We start from the raw sequence: 22,228 nt of genomic DNA on the forward strand, positions 1-22,228 counted from the left end.
CCCAGCGTTCAGAGATCTTCAGGCTGAGGACTGATGGTAGGGGCCACCTCTTCTCTGACTGTAGTTCCACATTCCCATGATCCCCTATGGGAGGAGGAGAGACTTATCCAATTGGGAAAGGGACTGAGTATGGGTGGCTCAGTCCCCTCTGAACTCTCTGGCAGAGCTCCTTGTCCTTAGCACATTCTCTGGTCTGCTCACCTCTAACCACACCAGGGCAGGCTCTGTCCACACAGACAGTGCCTGTGTCTGTCCAATTCTGCCTATGCACAGGCGGGGGAGCTCAATCCAGTGAATGAAGTTATATGCACACTATGTTCTCCAGTACAACTCTGTTGATACCAAAGTTGACACATTCATCTCCATAGGTCTGACCACAATGTCTCTCTCTTTCTCAATTGGTTCTAAACTCACAGGATGGGAACAAGGGGTATCAATAATTGTTACTTCTGCAAATTCAACAAGAATAAGCGGACAAAACTCCAGAGCTTTTAAGACTCATCGACAGCTAGAAGACATCATTTAAGAGATCATTCACTGCACATCTTACCTTGACTTGGATGCAGAGGTAAAGTGACATTGTATATAATCTTTCCACTTGGCTTCTCAGAGTTGACAAAAGAGAGAGAATGAGGCTGAATCACAGTCAGGTCATCTTCCCGAGCCTAAACAAAGTTTAAGAAGGAAGAATGGTCAGGGGCAAAAACAAACCTTATTAAAACAAACAAACTCACTCTGGGCTTTCAAATTAGTCACACATAACAAAGTTTTCTCTGAGAATTCAACAGAAGGGGCTCATCTCTTGCACCACAGACTGGTCCCAGCCTTGGGAATCTTGCAGGATTATAGAGTCCTCTCCAGGTCCTCTTGCACCCTGACTCTTCTCCCCCCCGCCCTCTGCCCCAGGTTTATGCCGGTGCATGCTCTGGGAATCCTAAAATGACACTTTCCCTAGGTGGAGCTCCCAGTGCTGCAGGTTTGAAAATGAGCCACCACAGCTGGATATTCTAATATTCACAGCTGGATTGCTACATCTTTGTTCCTCCAACTTAAGGAGCTAAGGTTCATCTGGTAAAAAGTTCCTTCTTACCCGCCCTCCCCACTCCCCAGCCTTGCTGACAGGAACTTTGATTCTTTCTGCTTTGGTTTGTGTGTTTTTTGAAACTGATGGATTCAAGGACTAAAGACGAACTCAAAAACCAACAGAGGCTCATCATTTGAATTCAGAGATTTAAGAATTATTTGTTTATTAAAGTAAATCATGAAATAATCAATATTTCTTTGTCTCCATTCTACTACTCAAATGAACTAGATATTGCTTTTCTCTTCTAGTTTTCAGAACCCAATGAAGACTTAAGCAAAATTAATCAGAAGGCCAATGTGTACGTAGCTTTTACTATTCATTCACCTGTGAACATCCATCACCGACTAACAGTGACAACACTCAAAAAAGGGGGCAGGGGGAGAGACTCAGAATCCCTTGACCAGGCATAACAGTGAATTGGGGACAGCAGCAAAAACACAGTGGAGGGAAGAGAGGGGAAAGTAAGGTGAGCACGGGCCCTTTGACTGGGTCACACAAGCTGTCAATAAATCAGAATGAAAATATCAGGCTCTTTGCAGGCTCTTCCTAACCCCTGAAGGATTAGAGTTTGACAGCCTCTCCTGCTCTCTGAAGCTTTCCTTCTTTCAGAAGAAGTTTCCCTCTTTGGGAAAGTAGGGCTCAGTAATTCTCATGGAGGAGGGTGTGGTGTTCTTCCTTGTAACCACAAAAAGATTGAAGGTTACAGTTGCTCTTTTAATTGTCCCCAAGGCATACTTGTCCTGGGGAGAGGCAGCAGTAGCAGGTTAGGACAATCCTCCTGTCGTAAAGAGTCATATTTCAGGCCATTGCTCGGCTCTGGAATGTACAGAGCAAGGAAAATCAGGATTGCAAAATAGTACCTGGTGTCTCACCCTAAAATAAAACAAGTAAGGGCAACAAATTAAAAACATATGCCCTATATAAGGTGTTTACAGCCCATGAATGTGTGCACACAGCTATAAATGTGGACGTGTGTGTGCACAGATACATGGACAAAAAGGTGCAGGCTCAATATATTGTTCGGTCTGTTTGCCTCCTTCGTAATCTCAAAACCATCAGAATGACTGCAAATCCTGAGTATTATGAGATATTTTAAAAAATCTAGATGTTCCTAAAACAATAAAGTGATAAGAAGAGAGAATTAGCATGGACATAGGACTATGGAAAAGAGAAATATGTACCAGCCAAGGCAACCGATATTTCATATCCATGAAATTTATGGATACTATTTCTCTACTAATAGAAATATACACTAGGTAGAAAAAGGACTTATTTCCCAAAGAATGCAATATAAAGGTTGAGATGTATCAAAGTATAATCAATTTTAATATTGCCTATTTGGAATGTTTAATACTCATCAATTAAACATAGTAAGAAATGAGAAATTAAATTTCATAGAAATCATTACAGAAGACACTTTTTATTAAAATATCTGTCAACAAGAGACTCTTACAGAATAATGAGTTTATAATACTCATATTACTTCTGCATATATCCAGAATCCAACCACTTCTCCCCACGGCCACTGCCACCACCTTGCTGGGTTACCAGGATGACTTCCCAGCTGCTCTCCTGCCCCATCCCACAGCCCCCAGGTTATTTCAGCACAGCAGTCAGCATGATCCCTTTAACAAGGACAGTAGCCCTCTGCTCAACACCCTGACTGGCTCACCATTTTACTCAGAATAGAAGCGAAATCCCTATAATGGCAAGGCCAGACGTGATCTGTCCCCCTCGCTCCCCCACACACTTAGCACATCTGTGAATTCATGTCAATTACACTTGCTTTCACTCACTCTGCTCCAGCCCTACTGGCTTCCTTGCTGTTCCTTGAACATCTGAGCAAGCTCTCAACTGGATGCCTGTAAACGCATGGTTCCCTGGGCCTGGAATGCTCTTTTCTGAGTATGTGCGTGGCCATCTCCCTCACTTCCTGCAAGTCTTTCTTTAAATGTCATTATCTTAATAAAGTCCACCCTGACCACATTATTCATTTATTTATTTTTTAAAACATTTTTATTGATTTCAGAGAAGGAAGAGGGAGAGAGAGACAGAAACATCAATGATGAGAGAGAATCATTGATCAGCTGCCTCCTGCCTGCCCCACACTGGGGATCAAGCCTACAACTGGGACATATGCCCTGACAGGGAATTGAACCGTGACCTCCTGGTTCATAGGTTGACACTCAACCACTGAGCCATGCCAACCACCTTATTTAAAATTACAACATAGGTCTCCTCTGCTCCCACCACTGCATTTCTAACACCCTTGTCCCTGACCTACATTTTGTTTTACCATAATACTTCTCACTAACATGCTATAAGTGAATTATTTATTTTATTACTTATACCTAAGAGAATGTAAACTCCATAAGAACAAGGATTGTGTTCATTTATGGGTGGATCCCAACCATCTAACATATGGAACATATCATTACTTGATAAAAATTTGTTGAGTGAATGAAACATATCTGTTCCATGCCAGCACAGCCAAGGGTTCAGTGAGCCTGAGGAGGGGGGTGAAGGATTAAAGAAAAGACAGACAAAGAGAATACAGCTGGGACTGGTGGATCTCCTGTGCCTGGATGAGGCCACAGAGAAGGATCCAGCCAGCAAGTTGAGGCTTTATTTTATAGCCAGAGAAAAACAAGGTAGTGGTAAACATAGTTACAATGTTCTTGTGAGTTTCACTTGTTTTGGCAGCACTTGCTGCATCTCCCACAGCCCATTAGCTACCCAGGAAGGATCAGGGGTTGGCCATAAGGTCAGGCTTAATTATGCTAAGAGGGTTCTGCTCTCTAACCTGGGACTTGTTTGTGGCTCTGCCACAGGTCAATCCGAGGCTTAACTCTAGAGCCGCTCCCTAGACATATCATCACAAAAAGATTAAGCTAAGAAATAAAATAATAAAATACTTTGTATAATAACATAATCAGTAACTTTTTTTAGAATACTTTCCATTGCATTTCAATGTCATCTGAGGAATTGGATGGGGGATAGGGACACAAACATTTTAACACTTAAGCCTTAGCAAAGTGTGCATAACTTAAACTTCTAGGTCAGGATTTACAAACATTATCATTTCACCCTCTATTAAAAAGATCAATTTCACATGTTGACTGCCATTCTATTAAAGACCAAAGCCCACAGTGGGCCTGAGAAATCAGGCACCCATGAATAATGAGATGAGATAGATAAAATGGAGGTCCTACAAGAAATTATCTTCTCCCATAGTTTATTAGTTAGGACAGCAAATTAATTCATTCATATATTCATGTAGCAAATTATTAAGAACCTACTATGTGCAAGGTACCAAGCAAAGAGCTGTGGGGCATACAAGATAAATCAGAGATAGACCCTTTCTTCAAGGAATTCTAGTTATTTGTAGGGGAAAATCATAAATAAATCTAAGGTAGAAAATTCTGAGTGGTGTGAAAGGCTCAGATAAAGCACAGCAAGAATTCCAAGGGTAAACAAACATTTCCAGAGATTGCAGATAATAATCCTATTAGTTTTTGACAGGTCTCAAGTACAAGCATGGACACAGAAGCTGGCTGCCACACAATAAATAGAGCAAGCCCAGACTTGAGTCTGCATCACAAAAGAGATCATCTAACTGGATGCCTGCTGGGCCCAATAGAGTGGTCTTAAGAGAACTCTGCTACAGGAATCACTCTGAAAACAAAGGAAACCAGGAAAGAAAAGCTTATTCAAGGCCTTTCCCACAAGTGGTGACTTTGGCCAACCCAACCCTGAGTATTGCAACCATTTGAAAAAGGAAATAATAAATAATATGTCTTTCACATTAAGAGATAATAGAATTTATTTGCCCTTTAAGAAAGGAATGGGAAATATGACATTCAAATTGTGTGTGTGTATGCCTATATGATTAATTTATTTGAATTTGAAAGGGATACAGTTTAGGGAGTTATTAATTATGAGAAAATAGGTCTGAAAATATTCATTTAATCAGCAAATATTTACTAAGCAATTACTTTGTATATGGCATTGTGTGAGATGCTGAGGAAGATACCAAAATTAATTAATCAAAGGTTTTGCCCTTAAGGATTTTCCAAGTCAAATAGGGATGATTACTTGGAAAACTTTGAGTTGATGTGAATCTATTAACTCATTTGCATAATCTTATACTATCTAGGCTATGATATTTATTGATAAATATGCATGTTTTTGGATCTCCTTGCCCATATATACTATGTATCCTAAATGTATATGTATCATATATACTTATATAGCTCTGTATCTTATAATATTATACATATGTATATACATATCTTATATATGTGTGTTACATATAATTCTGATGAACACTGCAAATTAAACCATAAGATCCCATTTAGAGGATCTTAGATTTGATGAATAACATAATTACAGAAAGGCCACAGAACCAATTTCAATTTAGATAGGTATTTGATTATGTTGCTTTTCACTCTACTCAATCTTTCTTAGTTATGTTCCAGTTATGTTTGTAGTTAACCACTACGAACCAATAGTGATTCTTAATAGTTTATCTCTCACCCAGAATATCTATTGATCTCCTAACCACCCTTAATAGACACACCCCAAATGGAACTCATCATGATTTCCACCTTTCCCCCTAAAGTCCTCATACATTTCTATCTTGATGAATGGCATATTTTTTTGAAAAAAAAAGTTTATTATGTGAAAATATATAACTTACAGATTCTTTAAAATGCTTTTATGGATGATAACTTGATTTCTTTTTTTTTAACCTCTGGGATTCCACAGTATGTCCCATGTTTCTATGTCTCTCAATCTATTTTGTTCAACAGTTTATTTTGTTCATTAGATTCCATATATGAGTGAGATCTTGTAATATTTGTCTTTCTCTGACTGGCTTATTTTGTTCAGCATAATATTCTCTAGGTCCCTCACTGCTGCCTCAAAGGGTAAGAGAGCCTTCTTTTTTACTGCTTCATAGCATTCCATGGTGAAGAGGTACCATAACTTTTTTGTTCACTCATCTACTGAAGGGCACTTGGGCTGCTTCCAGATGCTATAAACATGGAGGTACATACATTCTTTCTGACTGGAGTTTGGGGTTTCTTAGGATATATTCCTAAAAGTGGGACCACTGGATCAAATGACAATTCCATATGTAATTTTTTAGGAAACTCCATACTGTTTTCCATAATGGCTGCATCAGTCTGCATTCCCACCAGGAGCGTACTAGGGTTCCCTTTTCTCCACTTCCTCACCAGCACTTGTCATTTTGTTGATTTGTTGATTGTAGCCATTCTGAGAGGTATGAGGTGATTGCCTCTTAATATATTCAGAAATTGGGGCTTTTCACCTTCCTGTCACATCTAATTGACCAGGATATCTGTAAATATATCTTAATCTTTCTCTAATGTCCCCCCTGATCTTAAATACTTTTAAGTGTATAATACAGTACTGTTAACTATATTGTTATGCAACTGATTTCTAGAAAGTTTTTCCACTTGCAAAACTGAAACTCTGTATGGATTGAACAAAACTCCCCTTTTTCCTCTCCCCACCTCCACCCCTGCCCTCACAGGGGCAACCACCATTCTCCTTGCTGTTTCTAAGAGTCCGATTATTTTAGATAGCCCACATAAGTAGAATCATCAGACTCTGTCTTCTTGTGACTGGATTATTTCACTTAGTACAATGTCCTTAAGGTTCAATCATATTGTAGCATATGACCGGATTTCCTTTTTGAAGGTTGAATAATACTCCATTGTTGTCTATACCACATTTTTTCTACCCATCTATCTGTCAAAGGACATTTAGGCTGCTTCCACCTCTTAGGCAGTGTGAATAGTTGGGCAATGAGCATGGGTGTACAAGTATCTCTTCAAGATCTCACTAACTTTTAATCTTCATTGCCACTGCATGGTATCATGCCACTAACCTTTCTTGTTCTAGATGACTGCAGTGGTGCATTTCCGTGCTCCCTATCTGGTCCCCATCTAGAGTATTCTCTACCCTGCAGCCAGAATGGCCTTCCTAAATTGAAAATCTGATCAGGTTGCCTGTCTGCTACATAGTATTTGTCCCAAGAGCCTTTCAGGACACAGTGGAAATCCCTTCATTTTATCTTAAGGTCCTCCATGATATGACTTTCATATATTGTTTCTTCTTCACCTAGGAATTTATGCTCCGGCCACATGAATTCTCATTGCTCAATATGTCATGTTCTCCGACATCCCCATCTTTTTTCACCTGCTGTTCCTTTGTCTACAATGAATGTCCCCCTATTTCTTGAAGTGGTTCTTCAAGCAGAGCAGCAGCAATAGAACCACCTGGGAACTCGTTAGAAACTCAAATTCTCAGCCCTACAGCAGATGGACTGAATTAGAAAACTTTGGGGTAGGCTTCAGCCATCTGTGATGTAACAAACGCTATAGGTGATCATAATGCAGGCTGAAGTTTGAGATCCTACTTTAGAGACAATCTTTCACTTCAACCAGCTTTGTTCACCCCCCCAGAGGAAGCCTTCCATGACCTTGCCACCTCCCCACTGGGTCAGCTGTCTCTTATTTGCTTCCATATCATGTCCCTGTCAGGGCACGTATCATTATATTGTCAGTGTTTGTTAATTCGCTCCTCTCTCATTTTAGACTCTAAGTTCCTTAAGAATAGAGACTGTATTTTATGGTCATCAAACCATCAATGTCTTCTCTAGCATTTGGCACAAATTAGGGGCTCAAAAATGTATGACTGAAGCGCAGTCTGTGTGGGTCAGTGGTTAAGTGTCAACTATGAACCAGGAGGTCATGGTTCAATTCCCAGGCACATGCCTAGGTTGCGGGCTTGATCCCCAGGAGGGGGCATGCAAGATTCAATGATTCTCTGTCATCACTGGTGTTTCTATCTCTCCCTCTCCCTTCCTCTCTGAAATCAATAAACAAATATATTTTAAAAATTAAAAAAATAAAAGAAATACAAACTATGTTTATTTTATGGCACTGAAGATTAAGCTAATTGCATTTTATGGTAAACTAACCTTTGTGACACCCCAAATTGGACAGATCTAGTTTGAAAACTAGCAATCTAAGACCCTAAAGGTCAAGGAGCTTGAAGAGTCTAGAGGTCCATAGCAATGGAGTGGGAACGGTGCCATCTTCGTGGCTCCTGGCCCATTTTTTCCCCTCTAAAGTCAAAATAACAGTGCATTAGCATTTGGCAAAAAACATGCATGCACATTTTTCTTCACATTTTAAAGGAAATTCTGATCCAAGTTCCTCCAGTCAGAATGATGAATTATAGACTTTATAGTGCTACTGAATTATGATTTCTTTAAATTATGGTTTACAGTGGAAATGCCGATATCAGCTATTCATTAAAAACCTCCTATTTCCCCTTTTATGTCTCTGTTGTGCCCCAGACCCATAATTTCTAAAACTACAGGTGATTTCTTTGTCATGGCTCAAGGCTGATACACTTTGGAGTGTAATTATGTGGGCGCTAACTAAAATGCAGGTCCGTAATGATTCATTTGCAGGCTTAGATGCTGTGGCTCTGACTTAAAGAGGGGTCCTGGCATCACCCCTGCCCCTAGATACAGGGTTGCAGTGGGGCAGCTAATTGTCTGAACTAATATAGCTGTCACCTCACTTCACACCTTTCCATGAGCCCATGCTCTTCCCACACAGCAGGCAGGTCCCCTTGTGATGGAGCTCACGGCCTCCCCATCCTCACCATTTCTCCTCTGCTGGCCTCATTTCTCCAGTCTTATCAAACTATTTACAATTTTCCCCAACAATCATATTCTCGCTGGCCTCTGGATCTTTGCATGTGCTGTTTTTATGTTTTATGTCTTTTAGTGCCCTTTGCCATCACCTGCCCCCAAAACTTTCACTTGGATAATTGCTACTTATCTCTCTGGACTCAGCATAGATATCCGCTTCTTTGGGAAATGTTGATAACAGAAAGGAAACTTCTAATGGGCCTCTAAGAAATGGAATGTCAGTTTCTCCAGCTATATGGAGCTATAACTAGCTGAGTAATTATACCCAAAAGGTTCTGATTAAACAGATATAGGCCTGAAAATCCCTTCTAACTACTCAAGGAGGAGTCCTGTGACTGTCTGGGATGCTGAAAAGAGGACACCAGCAATGGATAAGAGTCTGAGGTGAATTCCATCTATGTTTCCTGTCACTCTGGGAATTGAAGTTTCTTTTTCAAGTCAAGGAGAAATGTGTTTACAGGGCAGTATGGTCTGGGTTCTGGGCCAGGCATTCACCAGATACAAAAAAAAACAGGTCATTCCGTCAGATCCCGTCAGCATGCTTCAGAAACCGCGAGTCCTCCCACCCAACTCACAGTCATATGGAGAGACGCTCCCAGAGAGAGCTGAGGTGCTTCAGGCGTCTGCGGTAAGATCGCGATGTTGAACATGCGGCTCTCCAGGTGGGTGTGGGCATCGGTGGCACTGGAAACCTGGAAAGAAACGTCCTACTGGTGAGCCTCAGTCGGGCAGAGCATGTTGCACGTGTTTATCCCCCTGCCCCACCTTTAAATCATCTGTCTTTGAATTCCATCTGCTCCTGCATTACAAAGGTAGACATAATCCTTTTAGGCAATCCTGAAAATGCAGGAAAGTATAAATATGACATAAATAAATCATCTAGAATTACAATACCTACAAATAGTGGTTATTAACACATTGATGCATTTCAGTTTAATCTTTTTGCTATGCATATGTCAAACTCTATATTCATTTGTGTCCTATAAATTTTTACTGAACATAATACATTAAACATTCTTCAAAACACAATTTTTGATAGCTGCATAATGCTTCACTGTGAGCACACACAACACATGTTAGATATGTGATTTTTATTCCATTTTTAAAAGTTGTACCCAAGCACAGACACATCAGGTTATAAATGACACATCATAGCCTAATCACTGCAAGGCAAGAGTCATAATAATTAGTGATCACAAAATCCAATTTTTCTTGCTTCAAAAATGCTGAAAACAGTGATGATTTTCCTAATGCAGCTTCTCCCCTCCTTCTGGGCTACTGAGCTTCTCCCTCACGCTCTCTTCTCTGTGGTCTGCTCCAGCTGAGGCTTGTTACAAGAATTGCTAAGGCCTGTGTGGCCATGTGTAGTTGCATTAATTTCATATGAGAGGGAGCAGGGTGCCATACATTCTAAGAAAAAGGCAGAAATAGCAGCCCTTTCTTATGTCTTCTACAGTTAGGCCAACAACAACAAAACTGTCTTCTCTGCCCTGGCCAATGTGGCTTAGTTGGTTGGGTGTTGTCCCATGCACCAGGAGTTTGAAGGTTCAATCCCCTTTCAGGGCACATGCCTGGGTTGTGGGCTTCATTCATGGTAGGGAGCGTGCTGGAGGCAGCCAATTGATGTCCACTCTCATATCGATGTTTCTCTCTCTCCCTCTGCCTTCTTCTCTCTATAAGAAAATCAATAAACTATTTTTTTTAAAAAGAAATTTTAAAAACTGTCCTTCCTGTATCTTAATCACATCCAATGCCTGGAGCTTAAATTCAGAATATCTACAGGTTGTCAAGGTGCCATCTTACAGTATCACTATATATAATATGAGAAACAACAGCTATAATTCACTAAATGTCTATCATGGGCTAGCTACTTCTCAAAAGTCATCATATATAATACCCACAAAGTGGATATTATCTCCTTTTCTACAGATGAGGAAACTGACGCTCAAAAAAGTTAAGCAAAATGTCAAAAATCACACAAAAACAAAAGGGTTGGTATTTAACAGGTTAGTGGACCATGGTCTTCCTACCGACCAAGATGACTCAGTCTCAAAGCTCTAGGAAAACATGTTCTCCCATCTCTTGAAGAACGCTATGCAGGTAATAAAATGTGAGCATATTGCCAAGCAAGGGAATCTGTTTTGATTCCTTAGTCAAGATACTGGTGTGAATCATGTTGGTCTTTTTAAAACCACATCCCCTGAGGCTATGTCAACATGATCTGAATATATCAAGACCAGGGCCCCTGCCCAGGCCAAAAGTGACATAAGTGTGCGTGCTTTCTTCTCCCTATGCCATGCTTTATTTTGAAAAGCCACAAGCATTACATAAATCCCACGTCTTACAGGCAAAGTAACAGATGGAATGCATTGATGGCTCATGACAGCACATAAACATTAAAATGAAATGAAATGGATGCAACTCATTGTATTTCAAGTTTTGCTTGAAAGGAAAAAGGGAAGAAAAAGAAGAAACATGAAAACAGCATTTTCTTTTAGTTTAAAATCCTTGAGGGACATTAAAATGAATGGGAAAAGTTGCTGTTTATTTTGGCACATAGTTAAAGTGTCTGCGTCATTTCAAATCAGAATATGAGGTAAGTGCATAAAACAATGAGACTTTAAAAACAAGCACACCAAACCTTTTACATCCAGGAGAACAGGATCTCAGAGAGCTGTTTCATACGTGCAATAAAGACGCTGTGAGTGTTCAAAATGCACTTTTGAAATGCCTTCCAAGCGAGTTCAAAAATCACTTTGAACTTGTTACTTCATAATTACTCCCTGTTTCGACCCAAAGTAATTACTACTCTCTTCTTCATACCAGACATGATTCTGAATGACTGGCTATATGGTTACATTTTAAAATCTACTTCCAAAGGATGCCATATCGTCACTATTGAGGATATTCTTCAGAATATCCCATGGGTTTGGAGGGAGATTTCCAATAGGAGTTCTAAACACATTTTGAGCAAAATGTGTGAAGACTCTTCAAAGGGAACCACTTACTAAGTAATGATGTTCAGCAGAATGTCTTAAACTCAAGTGAGTTTGTTTAAAAAAAAATCAGTAAATTTAGCTATTTTATAATTACCCACTTAGTAACCAACTTGCAAAAGCAATCAAATATCATTATGAGCAGGTGCTGAGAATCCCTTTCTGGGGAAATGCTCCATGTTGATAATGTTCTTCCTCAGGCCTAGGACGGCAAAGGCAGAGCTGAGGATTCTAGTTTGCTGAGGTGACTTCTTTGATTGAGGTCTTTGCCTCCATTCTGACTCATTCTTTGAGGACTGCTGAGTCCCCAGGTGCTAAAAATGAAAAGTTAATTCCAGTAAAGGGCAAATGTTTGCTCTCACTCATTGGACATTAATGTGCTAGTAAAATCTCCTTTTAATGGTTCCCAAGTTTATTTCAACTTGCTCTCTGGAAAAGCACATCTTTTATATCATATAAATTAGTCAAGCAATGAGGATGTGCACCCCAGGCCTCGGAGGCAGAATGTATGATAATTTTAACAAGGTGAGCTATTGGGGTAGTTTACCACCAGCTGGATTCGAGACAAAAGAAGTCTCAGACTCAGAGGAGCTTTGGCTGATCATCATGAATGCATCTCTATATTTTCTCTACATTTTCTCAAATTCTCTTCTGTATCTATGTTTAAATGCTCTTTCTCATTCATACTCCCTCATTCCTTTGTACTTCTGTTCAGTTCTTTATTTCCAATTTGTCCATGACAGAGGTTTGTCTAATTTAATGGTCTTTCCAAAAAATGAGGTTTTGTACTCATTTATCAATTCTAGCATTTTATAATTAGTTGTGTGCTTATCTCTATTAATTTCTTCCTTTTTTTTCTTTCCTTAGGTTTCCTTTGTAGTTCTCTAGCTTCTTGAGCTAAATATTTAGTTGATTTATTTTCATGATCTTCTGCTCAATAATAAGAGCTTAAGACCATCAATTTACTTGAGTGTTATTTTATCCAGATCATTGAAGTACTGATAATTTATTTCCTCTTCATCATTATTTCTTAATAGTTTGCTATTTTGATTTCCTTTTAGAAGTATAATTATTTGGGAGACTATTTTAAAAATTCCAAATGGCTTGAACTTTTTTACCTTTTTTAAATGAATTTCTAATTATCCTATATAATAAAAGGCTAATATGCAAATTGATCAAAAGGCGGAACAACCGGTCGCTATGACACTCACTGACCACCAGGGGGTAGACGTTCCATGCAGGAGCTGCCCTTTGGTGGTCAGTGCAATCCTACAGGGGGAGCACCGCTCAGCCAGAAGCCAGGCTCACGGCTGGCAAGCGCAATGGCAGTGGCGGAAGCCTCTCCTGCCTCCACAGCAGCACTAAGGAAGTCCAACTGATGGCTCCGTCAGTTGGACATCCCCCAAGGGTTCCCAGACAATGAGAGGGCGCAGGCCGGGCTGAGGGACCTCCCCACCTCCCAAGTGCACAAATTTCGTGCACTGGGCCTCTAGTATTTCATAATAACCAGAAAATATCCCCAGTACCATTTCTTGTTCTTTCATTTATTGACAGTCTTCTTATGATCTGGTTGTTTTAGCTGGCTTAGACTATTATAACAAAAATGCCACAGACTGGGTGGCTCATAAACAACAGAAATGTATTTCTCCCACTTCTGGAGGCTGGAAGTCTGAGGTCAGGGTACCAGCAGGATTGGGACAACCTGCCATCTTTTCACTGTAGCCCAATGGTGGGGAGTAGAGAGGGGAGCAGCTCCCGTGTGACTCTTGTAAGTGTACTAATACCACTCATCTAATGCTAATCACCTACCACATAGGGAGGGGTGGATATGAAGATATTAATTATTTCAGGACACAAACATTCAGTTGACAGTACTGGTATCTGACCAATCTTTATAGGTGGTAGTAACAATTCTTACCTAGTGATAGGCAGTATTCTAAATGCTTTCTATGTATTAACTCATTAAATCTTTACAATAATTCTATTCTACAGGTGAGGAATCTGAAGGACAAGTATTTTTCCAAGTAATTTCCCCCCAAATTAGTTAATACGTGGCAGAACTGAAATATGAACCCACTGGGTTTGGCTATCAAGTCTATGATCTTATCAGAAGATGGTAAATGTTCCAAAAACATTTGAAAAAAAGAAAATAAGACTATATTAAAATAAGTATTTTAATATTCTGGAAACATTATTTTCCTAAACACTCTAGCCATTATCTATTATAAATCTCCTTGCTGTAAAATGACTCTGTTTGTAGAGATATTTATAAGATTTAATTAGCAGATTAAAAATATCTCTCAATACTATTAATTATATTTCCTCTTCCCCCAAATATGATTTCTAGGCAATCACAGAAAATTTCCCAAGTTGCTTATAAATAACGGTGATGGTTTTCATCAGACCATTCAGACATCAGAAAAGTCAGGAAGCAAAGGATACCTGAAAGCGGAAGGAGTCGCTCTGGGCTGGGACTCCTGAGTGCCTGTACCACACGATGCCTTCATTGATGTCTTGCTGGCTGAAGGTGCTGGTGGGGGTTGCTGTCCTCCCATCAGGCAGGTGCTGGCCTTCTTCAGCGGGGCTGTCTGCAGGCATATTAACCAGAAGGACCACCTCCCCTACAAAAGCCACAGAGTTATGGAGGATTCCTGAGAAAAGTAAAAGTCAGAGCTCTCATCTCCTTTCTACCACTTTTTCCCCCCCAGAAAAGAAATGATGTAATTCTGTATTCTTATATAAGGTAAAGGGAAGAACATTAATGCAGAATCCAATAGATATCATTGAATCCATCTTCAAATATAGAATTCCCAGTATGTTAGCTAAAAGAACTAAAAGTATTTAAGGTTAATTCATATATGAAAGTACTGCCTTGTATCTATTAAAATCACATAAGGAAACCCAAACAGCCATGAACACTGCAAACAAATCTTTAAATACTGGGAAATTGCATTCATTTCTACCCACAACTTCCTATGAACAGAAAATGCTTTCCAACCAGAAAGTTTTTGGTGTAAACACAATGGGAAATCAGAAAAAAATTCAGAAAAAGTTATCATTGGGAGAATTCTGTATAATGAACATAATAACAGCTAATACGGGAATGCATATGGCAGGCACTGCATGAAGCACTTTATGTGGTGGTTCAAACCCAGCTCCATCACATCCAACTGTGTGAGCTGACTTATGCTCTATAAGTTCTGCTTATCATTGGTGAAACAAGAATAATGATCCATACCTTAGGTGCTTTAAAAATGTCGGTCATCCTTCTCATTATGTTTTACTCTTTCTGAAGATGCTATTGTGATCTCCATTTTAAAGACAAAGTTCCTTAGGCTCAAAGCAGTTCAATAATTTGTTCAAGGTCATACAAATGATAAGTGGAGCAGCTGGGATTTGAATCCTAATCTCATATTCTTGGTCATGAAACTCTGTTAACAATCATGATTATTTTGTGTTCACAGGCCAATATTTACCCTGATAAACATTCTCCTCCTTCATTCTCTAAACTTCATTAGAATTGAAGCAAGGAAATCTAAATAACACCACTACCAACAGCCAATCTGTTTCTATTGCTTATTCTTCACCTGAAGCTACTAGCTTTTAAAAGTGAGACTGCAAATACAGAGGTGTTACGGAAACAATTAAAATTTCACAAGGAGAATACGCCTTCAAGTGAAGACCAAACAGAAGAATGGATGTATTGCTGAAAATAGAAACTGTGTTCTCACGAAAATGCACCTAACAATAAATATGAAAGAAGCCTCTCTAATCCTCTAAGTGCGCGCGCGCGTGTGTGTGTGTGTGTGTGTGTGTGTGTGTGTGTGTGTGAGAGAGAGAGAGAGAGAGAGAGAGAGAGAAACCATGCATGTTTAACAATGTTAAGTAGGAGGATACCCAGATCTTAGTACACACTAAACATACTGGGCAATTGATAACATACTTTGATCACCCTAGAAATTATTTTTTTTCTCAAAGGAAATACCCATTCTAATATTTATCTGCACTAAATTCACGTTAAAAATCAGTGTAATATCCTGGATGATGATGAAATACTAAAGAAAAAAATAGCAGTACTCTTCTTTACATAATCGTGTGCAGAATCAACTCACTCTAGTTTCTTTTTTTGTATTATTTCTCATTTGTACCTAAGTCACAAATTCCATTACATGTCTCTCCCTGGTTCAGCTTCTGTTCATAAGATGCTACTAATAAACATGCTCTTCCAGGATGTGGACTGTTTATGAATGTGAGTACAGCTGCAAACTATTTTAAAAGATTTCTACAATGAAAATGTGGAGAGTGAGGATAGAAAATATTTAAATGCCAAGTTCCTAGCTATTCTGTTTTATAATGTAAAAGCTAAGCAGACTTTTCCTAACAATGAAATACAATTATTTTTAAGATATAGGAAATCATTGTCATATTATGAAAATTAACAGGCATCCTAGGATATTGGCTAACTCCATTAATTTCAACCTAGTAAATAGTCCATGGATACCTGTTAGGTGCTGGCTGCTGTGGTAGACCCTTAAGGTTGGGGAATTCAACAATGAGCAAAATGTTCTTCCTTCCCCTGAAGATCAGCCCCTCTGCATAAGCAATTAGGAGTCCCTGTGAGATTTTCAGTAGGTGAATGGTTTAGAACATGGAAGGTACATGATCAGAATACAGAGAGCCAATGAGGCTTGAAATCCAGTCCAATGTTAAAAAGACTGGATTTGATTCTGTAAAAAATGATAACAATAGTAGCTAACATTTATATAGACAGTATGACCAATTATGAAGCTGCTGTAAAATCCAGATGAGAGATGGGGACCTGAACTAAGGCAACAGAGGTAAGAGTGGAAAGAAATAAACAGACACAAGAGCCACTGAGGAAGTGAAAGTAACAGATCTGACAAATGTGGCTGTGAAGGATGAGAGGGAGGAATTGGAGAATCACCTACAAGGTGAAGCAATGGGTAGGCAAGTGATGCCACTGACGGGGATGAGCAGGTTGGAGGGAAGGTGAAGAGTTCAGCACTGAGTATGTTGAATAACAGGTGCCTTTGTGACAAGTCCATGAGCAGACAGGAAGAAATACCAGTGTTTTGTAGGGTTCACCCCAGGGAGGGGAGGGCTTTTGTGTAGTACCTCACCTCCACTTTTATTGTAATACTAGAGGCCCAATGCACGACAATTCGTGCAAGAGTAGGCCTTCCTTCCCCCGGCTGCCAGCATCGGCTTTCCTCTGGCACCTGGGACCTGGGCTTCCCTCCTCCGGCCGGCCACAGGCACCGGGGACCCCAGGCGGCTTCGCCTGGGCCCCGGCTTTGTCAGGAAGGACGTCTGGAATGACATCCAGAAGACGTCTGGTCTATCTGGTCTAATTAGCATATTACACTTTTATTAGTATAGATGACAAATATCAGAAGATGACCCTTTAAATATATGAAAAGGCAGGTTTAAAAAAATAAGAAAATAATCTCTACTTCAGATTTCCTTTATACTGACATCTATATTTTAACCAAGAATTCTGAAGGAAAAATTTAATAGGCATTAAGAATTGGGATCTCATTGAAATCACCATGAATTCATTTGGGATTGAGAACATTTATAGCAGAGTTTTCTTACACTATGCTAAATAATTTAGAGTTGGTAGTGTACTGGATTAAGTCAGGTTCTTCTTCAAATGATACTGAAGATACTTCATTAAAATCATCTCATTAAATTGACTTTCTAACCTGTGAAGTAGCTAAAGGTACAAGTAGTAATCCACTTATCTAAATGTATACTTGAAGACAGTGAGGAGTCTGCCAGGGATTGAAGGTAGGTCCTTTATGCACAGACTATACCAGCAATTTACATTTTATTCCGTTCCATGATTAGGTCTTCACAAAAAGACTAAAATCCAACTAGAACATTCTAAAGTGTTGAGTGAGTATATAGTAGCTGGGGGGGGGGGGGGGGGGCGGGGGGCAAAGAGGGAAAGGCTTCACACCTCACAGCCCTGGGATAGATGGTGTAAGTAGATTTAAGTTGGGTGGGCTTCTAGTTCCCACCACATTTTTTACTCTTGAATGGTTCCCAAGGGTAATGTGATTTGCTTATTACTAACACAGAGCTCTGGATACAGAAAGAGGATTATGTTCATAGGAAGAAGTTAATCAAGAGAGTTATAGTAGGAAAGGGTCACAGTCAAGCCTACATGGTATTTTTCAAGTTGAAATGGCTTAAAATAATTGAATTCAGCATTTTTCTGTTTAATACTTAAACAGAATATTGGAGTAGTGGGCTGTCACTAGAAAATTTAATCTTTGGTTTTTAATAATCAAGATAAGGTAGAGAATGTAATACATCAAGCATATCAAAGACTTTTAGAGCTAGAAAGCTCTTAAACATCATCTAGCTTAATAACGGTGGGGGAAAGTAAGGCAAAGTTGAATAAGGTCTGTGAAATAATTAATAGTATTGTATCAATACTAATTTCCTGGCTTTGATCATTATTCTATGGTAATGGAAAATGCTTACATTGGGGAACACTGGATAAAGGGTATTCAAGAGCTCTTTATATTATTTTTGCAACTTTTCAGTAAATCCAAAATTACTTTAAAATAAAAAGTTAAAAAATATCTAGTTTAATCTTTCAAAGAAACTTATGGCTCCACTTGCCTTCCTCAAGGTTACACAACTATAATAAATGACATCTCAGCTAGACCTACTGCTCTGTAATTATATCAGTTGATATTATATCTCTGTGGATATTAAAATTATTTTAAAAATTATACAAAAGTTAATTTTTCTTTACTATAGAAAGTATATAGTTTTGAAAATCTGATAACCTAGAGGAAAGACAAATTATTCCTCTATTTAACATGCCAAGCAAATTTTTTACTATTAATGAATATAATTTTCATTTTCATATTATCTATTTATTTCTTTGTAAAAATCTATCTGCTTATTCTTTTATGTTTATAGCATTTTTTTATTTCCTTACAGTTTCAATTCTTTTTTTTTCTTTAAATCATTTTTTAAAATATATTTTTATTGATTTCAGAGAGAAAGAGAGAGATAGAAACATCAATGATGAGAGAATCATTGATTGGCTGCCTACTGGATGCCCTACACTAAGGATGGAGCCCAGAACCCAGGTGTATGTCCTGACTGAGAATCAAACTGTGACCTCCTGGTTCATAGGTCGACACTCAACCACTGAGCCACACTGGCTGGGCTTTACATGATTTTAGATATACTTATTTCAGTTTTTATAAGATTGTTCCTTTATTTCAAATCCTTAGGGTTTTAATCTTCTGTTTTACTTATGGTTTCCTTGTCGTATGTTCTGTAATTTTGAATTCTGAGCTAATCTTCAGTGGTATTATTTGTGAGAATCCTGAGTGCTCTGGAATTGAGGGTGGGCATTCTACAGTAGTTTCTATTAGTTTCTGTAAGAAACCCAAGAAGTATCATCAGTCTGAGATTAATTTTCATATTAATGTCTTGGCCCTGGGTTTCTCAAACAATGTACACAGTATAACTTAATTCTGGATCTGCAAGAAAAATGGGCTTGAAGTTCTGAATTCTCAGCAGACTTTTTTTTGGCTTTTCTCTGAGCCCTGAAAAACACATGTAGATTTTCTTGCAAGTCCTCTGTGCTAGTGAGCTTCTTGTTTTCTATTCTGTTTCTGTAATTGAAGGTAAGTCCAGGTTTTATGCAGGATCTTAATTACAACTTACTGTCTCTGTCTCTGCATAGGCATTAAATCCCAAGCCTCTGGGTTCTTGAGACACACACAGCTCCTCTCAGGAAAGCCTTCCCATCATTGCATGCCCAGACTGGCTTTAGTTCCTTCTTTGTTTCTGACACTTCAAGATTTATTTCTATCCTTGCAAAATCAGCTATGAATGCCTTATAATCTTTTATCCAGCATTTCTAATTGATAATGATGGAAAACTTTTCAGATTATCATTCTCAACTATCCTGCTAGAAGTAGAAGTAACAATGGAGATCTTAAAAAAATGTTTTTGTGTAAAGTTTTTCTTAAAACTTTTGTATCAATATTAATTTCTGGGCTTTGATCATTATTCTATGGTAATGTAGAATGCTGACACAAGGGAACACTGGAGAAAGGGTATTTGAGAGCTCTTTACATTATTTTTGCAACTTTTCAGTAAAATAGAAAGTCTCATTAAGAAGTCTAGTGATGTCCTGGGAGGGACACAAGTTGAAAGCCTGAGCTTTGAAATTAAACTGGCATATATTAGGTGGGCAACTCTTAGCATGTTGTCTATACTAATAAAAGGGTAATATGCTAATTAGGGCGGACACCTTCCGGACTTCCATCTGAACAAAACCACCGCGGCTGCGAAGCCCAGGGCTCAGGCAGCTTTGGGCTCAGGCAGCTGCGAGGCCCGGGGCTCAGGCCACGCTGCCACCATGGCCGGCAGTGGCAGCAGCAGTGGGGTGATGGGGATGGCACCTTTTCCTGATCAGCCTGGTCACCTCCCATAGAGGGAGGCCAGACTGCGGCTTAGGCCCGCTCCCCGTGGGATATCCCCTGAGAACTCCCAGACTGTGAGAGAGGGCAGGCTGGACTGAGGGACCCTCCCCCCAGTGCACGTATTTTCATGCACCGGGTCACTAGTCCTATATAATAAAAACCTAATATGCAAATCGACCAAACGGTGGAATGACTGGTTGCTATGATGCGCATTGACCACTAGGGGGCAGCTCCTGTATTGAGCGTCTGCCCCCTGGTGGTCAGTGCACTCCCACAAAGGGAGCACTGCTCAGCCAGAAGCCAAGCTCATGGCTGGCGAGTGCAGTGGCGGTGGCGGAAGCCCCTCCCACCTCTGCAGCAGTACTAAGGAGCAGCAAGCAGGCAAGCGGTAAGGAGGGAGGGGTCCTGGACTGTGAGAGGGCACAGGCCGGGCTGAGGCTCCCCAACCCCCAGTGCATGAATGTTGTGCACCAGGCCTCTAGTATTTTCTATAAAATAAAGTCCTTTTAAACTTAAATTTTAGGTTTTTATATAGTACTGGAGGCCCGGTGCATGAAATTTATGCACTGGGGGGGGGGGGGGGGGTGTCCCTCAGCCCGCCTGCACCCTCTCCAATCTGGGACCCCTCAAGGAATGTCCAACTGCCCATTTAGGCAGGAATCAGGCCTAAATGGGCAGTCGGACATCCCTCTCACAATCCAGGACTGCTGGCTCCCAACCGCTTGCCTGCCTGCCTGCCTACCTGATTGCCCCTAACCACTTCTGCATACCAGCCTGATCACCCCCTAACCGCTCCCCTGCCAGCCTGATTAAAGCCTAACGGTTCTCCTGCTGGCCCGATCACCCCCAACTGCCCTCCCCTGCAGGCCTGGTTGCCCCCAACAACCCTCCCCTGCTGGCCTGGTCCCTCCTAGCTGCCCTCCCCTGCTGTCCTGCTCTCCCCCAATGGCCCTCCCCTGCAGGCCTGGTCCTCCCCAACTGCCCTCCCCTGCAAGCCTGGCCCTCCCCAACTGCCCTCCCCTGCCGGCCGTCTTGTGGCCACGTGGCGGTGGCCATCTTTGACCACATGGAGGCAACCATCTTGTGTGTTGGACTGATGGTCAATTTGCATACTGGTCGTGACTAATTAGCCTATCAGGGTTAATTAGCATATCCCTTTCTTATTATATAGGACTAGTGGCATGGTGCACAAAATTCGTGCATGGGGGTTAGGGGGTTCCCACAGCCCAGCCTGCACCCTCTCCAACTGGGGACCCCTTGGGGGATGTCCTACTGATGGCTTAGGCCTGCTCCCCCTGGGAGCAGGTCTAAGCTGCAGTCTGGCCTTCCTCTGTGGGAGGCTACCAGGCTGATCAGGGGAAGGCACCGTCCCCATCCAACCCACTGCTGCTGCCACTGCCAGCCATAGTGGCTGCAAAGCCTGAGCCCTAGACCTCGCAGCCGCTGGGGCTCACGGCTTCCTGAGCCCTGGGCCTTGCAGGGATCAGGCCTAAACCAGCGGTCGTACATCCCTCTCACAATCTGGGACTGCTGGCTTCTAACTGCTCACCTGCCTGCTGGCCTGATCGCCCCTAACTGCCTCTGCCTTTGCCCCTACCACCATGGCTTTGTCTGGAAGGAAGTCAGATGTCTGGAAGATGGCCGGTTGACCTGGTCTAATTAGCATATTACCCTTTTATTAGTATAGACTAGAGGCCTGGTGCATGAAAAATTTGTGCACGGGGGGAAGGGAGGTCCCTCAGCCCGGTCTGCATCAACGCCAGCATCCCTTGTCCCGGTCTCTGGCCAGAGGCCTCTCCCCTCCCTCCGTGAGGCTGGGGCACAGAAGCCAGGGGCAATGTGAGCCAAGTGTCCCACTCCAGGCCTCTGGCCAGAGGCCCCACCCCTCCCTCTGCGCGGCTGGGGTATGAAC

The 22,228-nt window shown here is 40.8% G+C and overlaps 1 protein-coding gene across 1 annotated transcript in view; it reads right to left on the bottom strand.

Annotated features, from left to right (window-relative positions):
- Positions 1 to 22,228, bottom strand: part of FRAS1 (Fraser extracellular matrix complex subunit 1) — a 444,205-nt gene that overhangs the window by 111,754 nt on the left and 310,223 nt on the right. Inside the window, exons 31-33 of the mRNA XM_070394313.1 lie at positions 14,276 to 14,454; positions 9,413 to 9,529; positions 551 to 665 (exon numbers count right to left, since the gene is read on the bottom strand). Coding sequence (XP_070250414.1) covers positions 551 to 665; positions 9,413 to 9,529; positions 14,276 to 14,454 — 411 coding nt within the window. The remainder of the gene's footprint in view (positions 1 to 550; positions 666 to 9,412; positions 9,530 to 14,275; positions 14,455 to 22,228) is intronic.

Source organism: Myotis yumanensis, unplaced genomic scaffold, assembly GCF_028538775.1.
Source record: "Myotis yumanensis isolate MYYU_CA2020_CCGP unplaced genomic scaffold, mMyoYum1.0.hap1 SCAF_1, whole genome shotgun sequence".
Classification (NCBI taxonomy): domain Eukaryota; kingdom Metazoa; phylum Chordata; class Mammalia; order Chiroptera; family Vespertilionidae; genus Myotis; species Myotis yumanensis.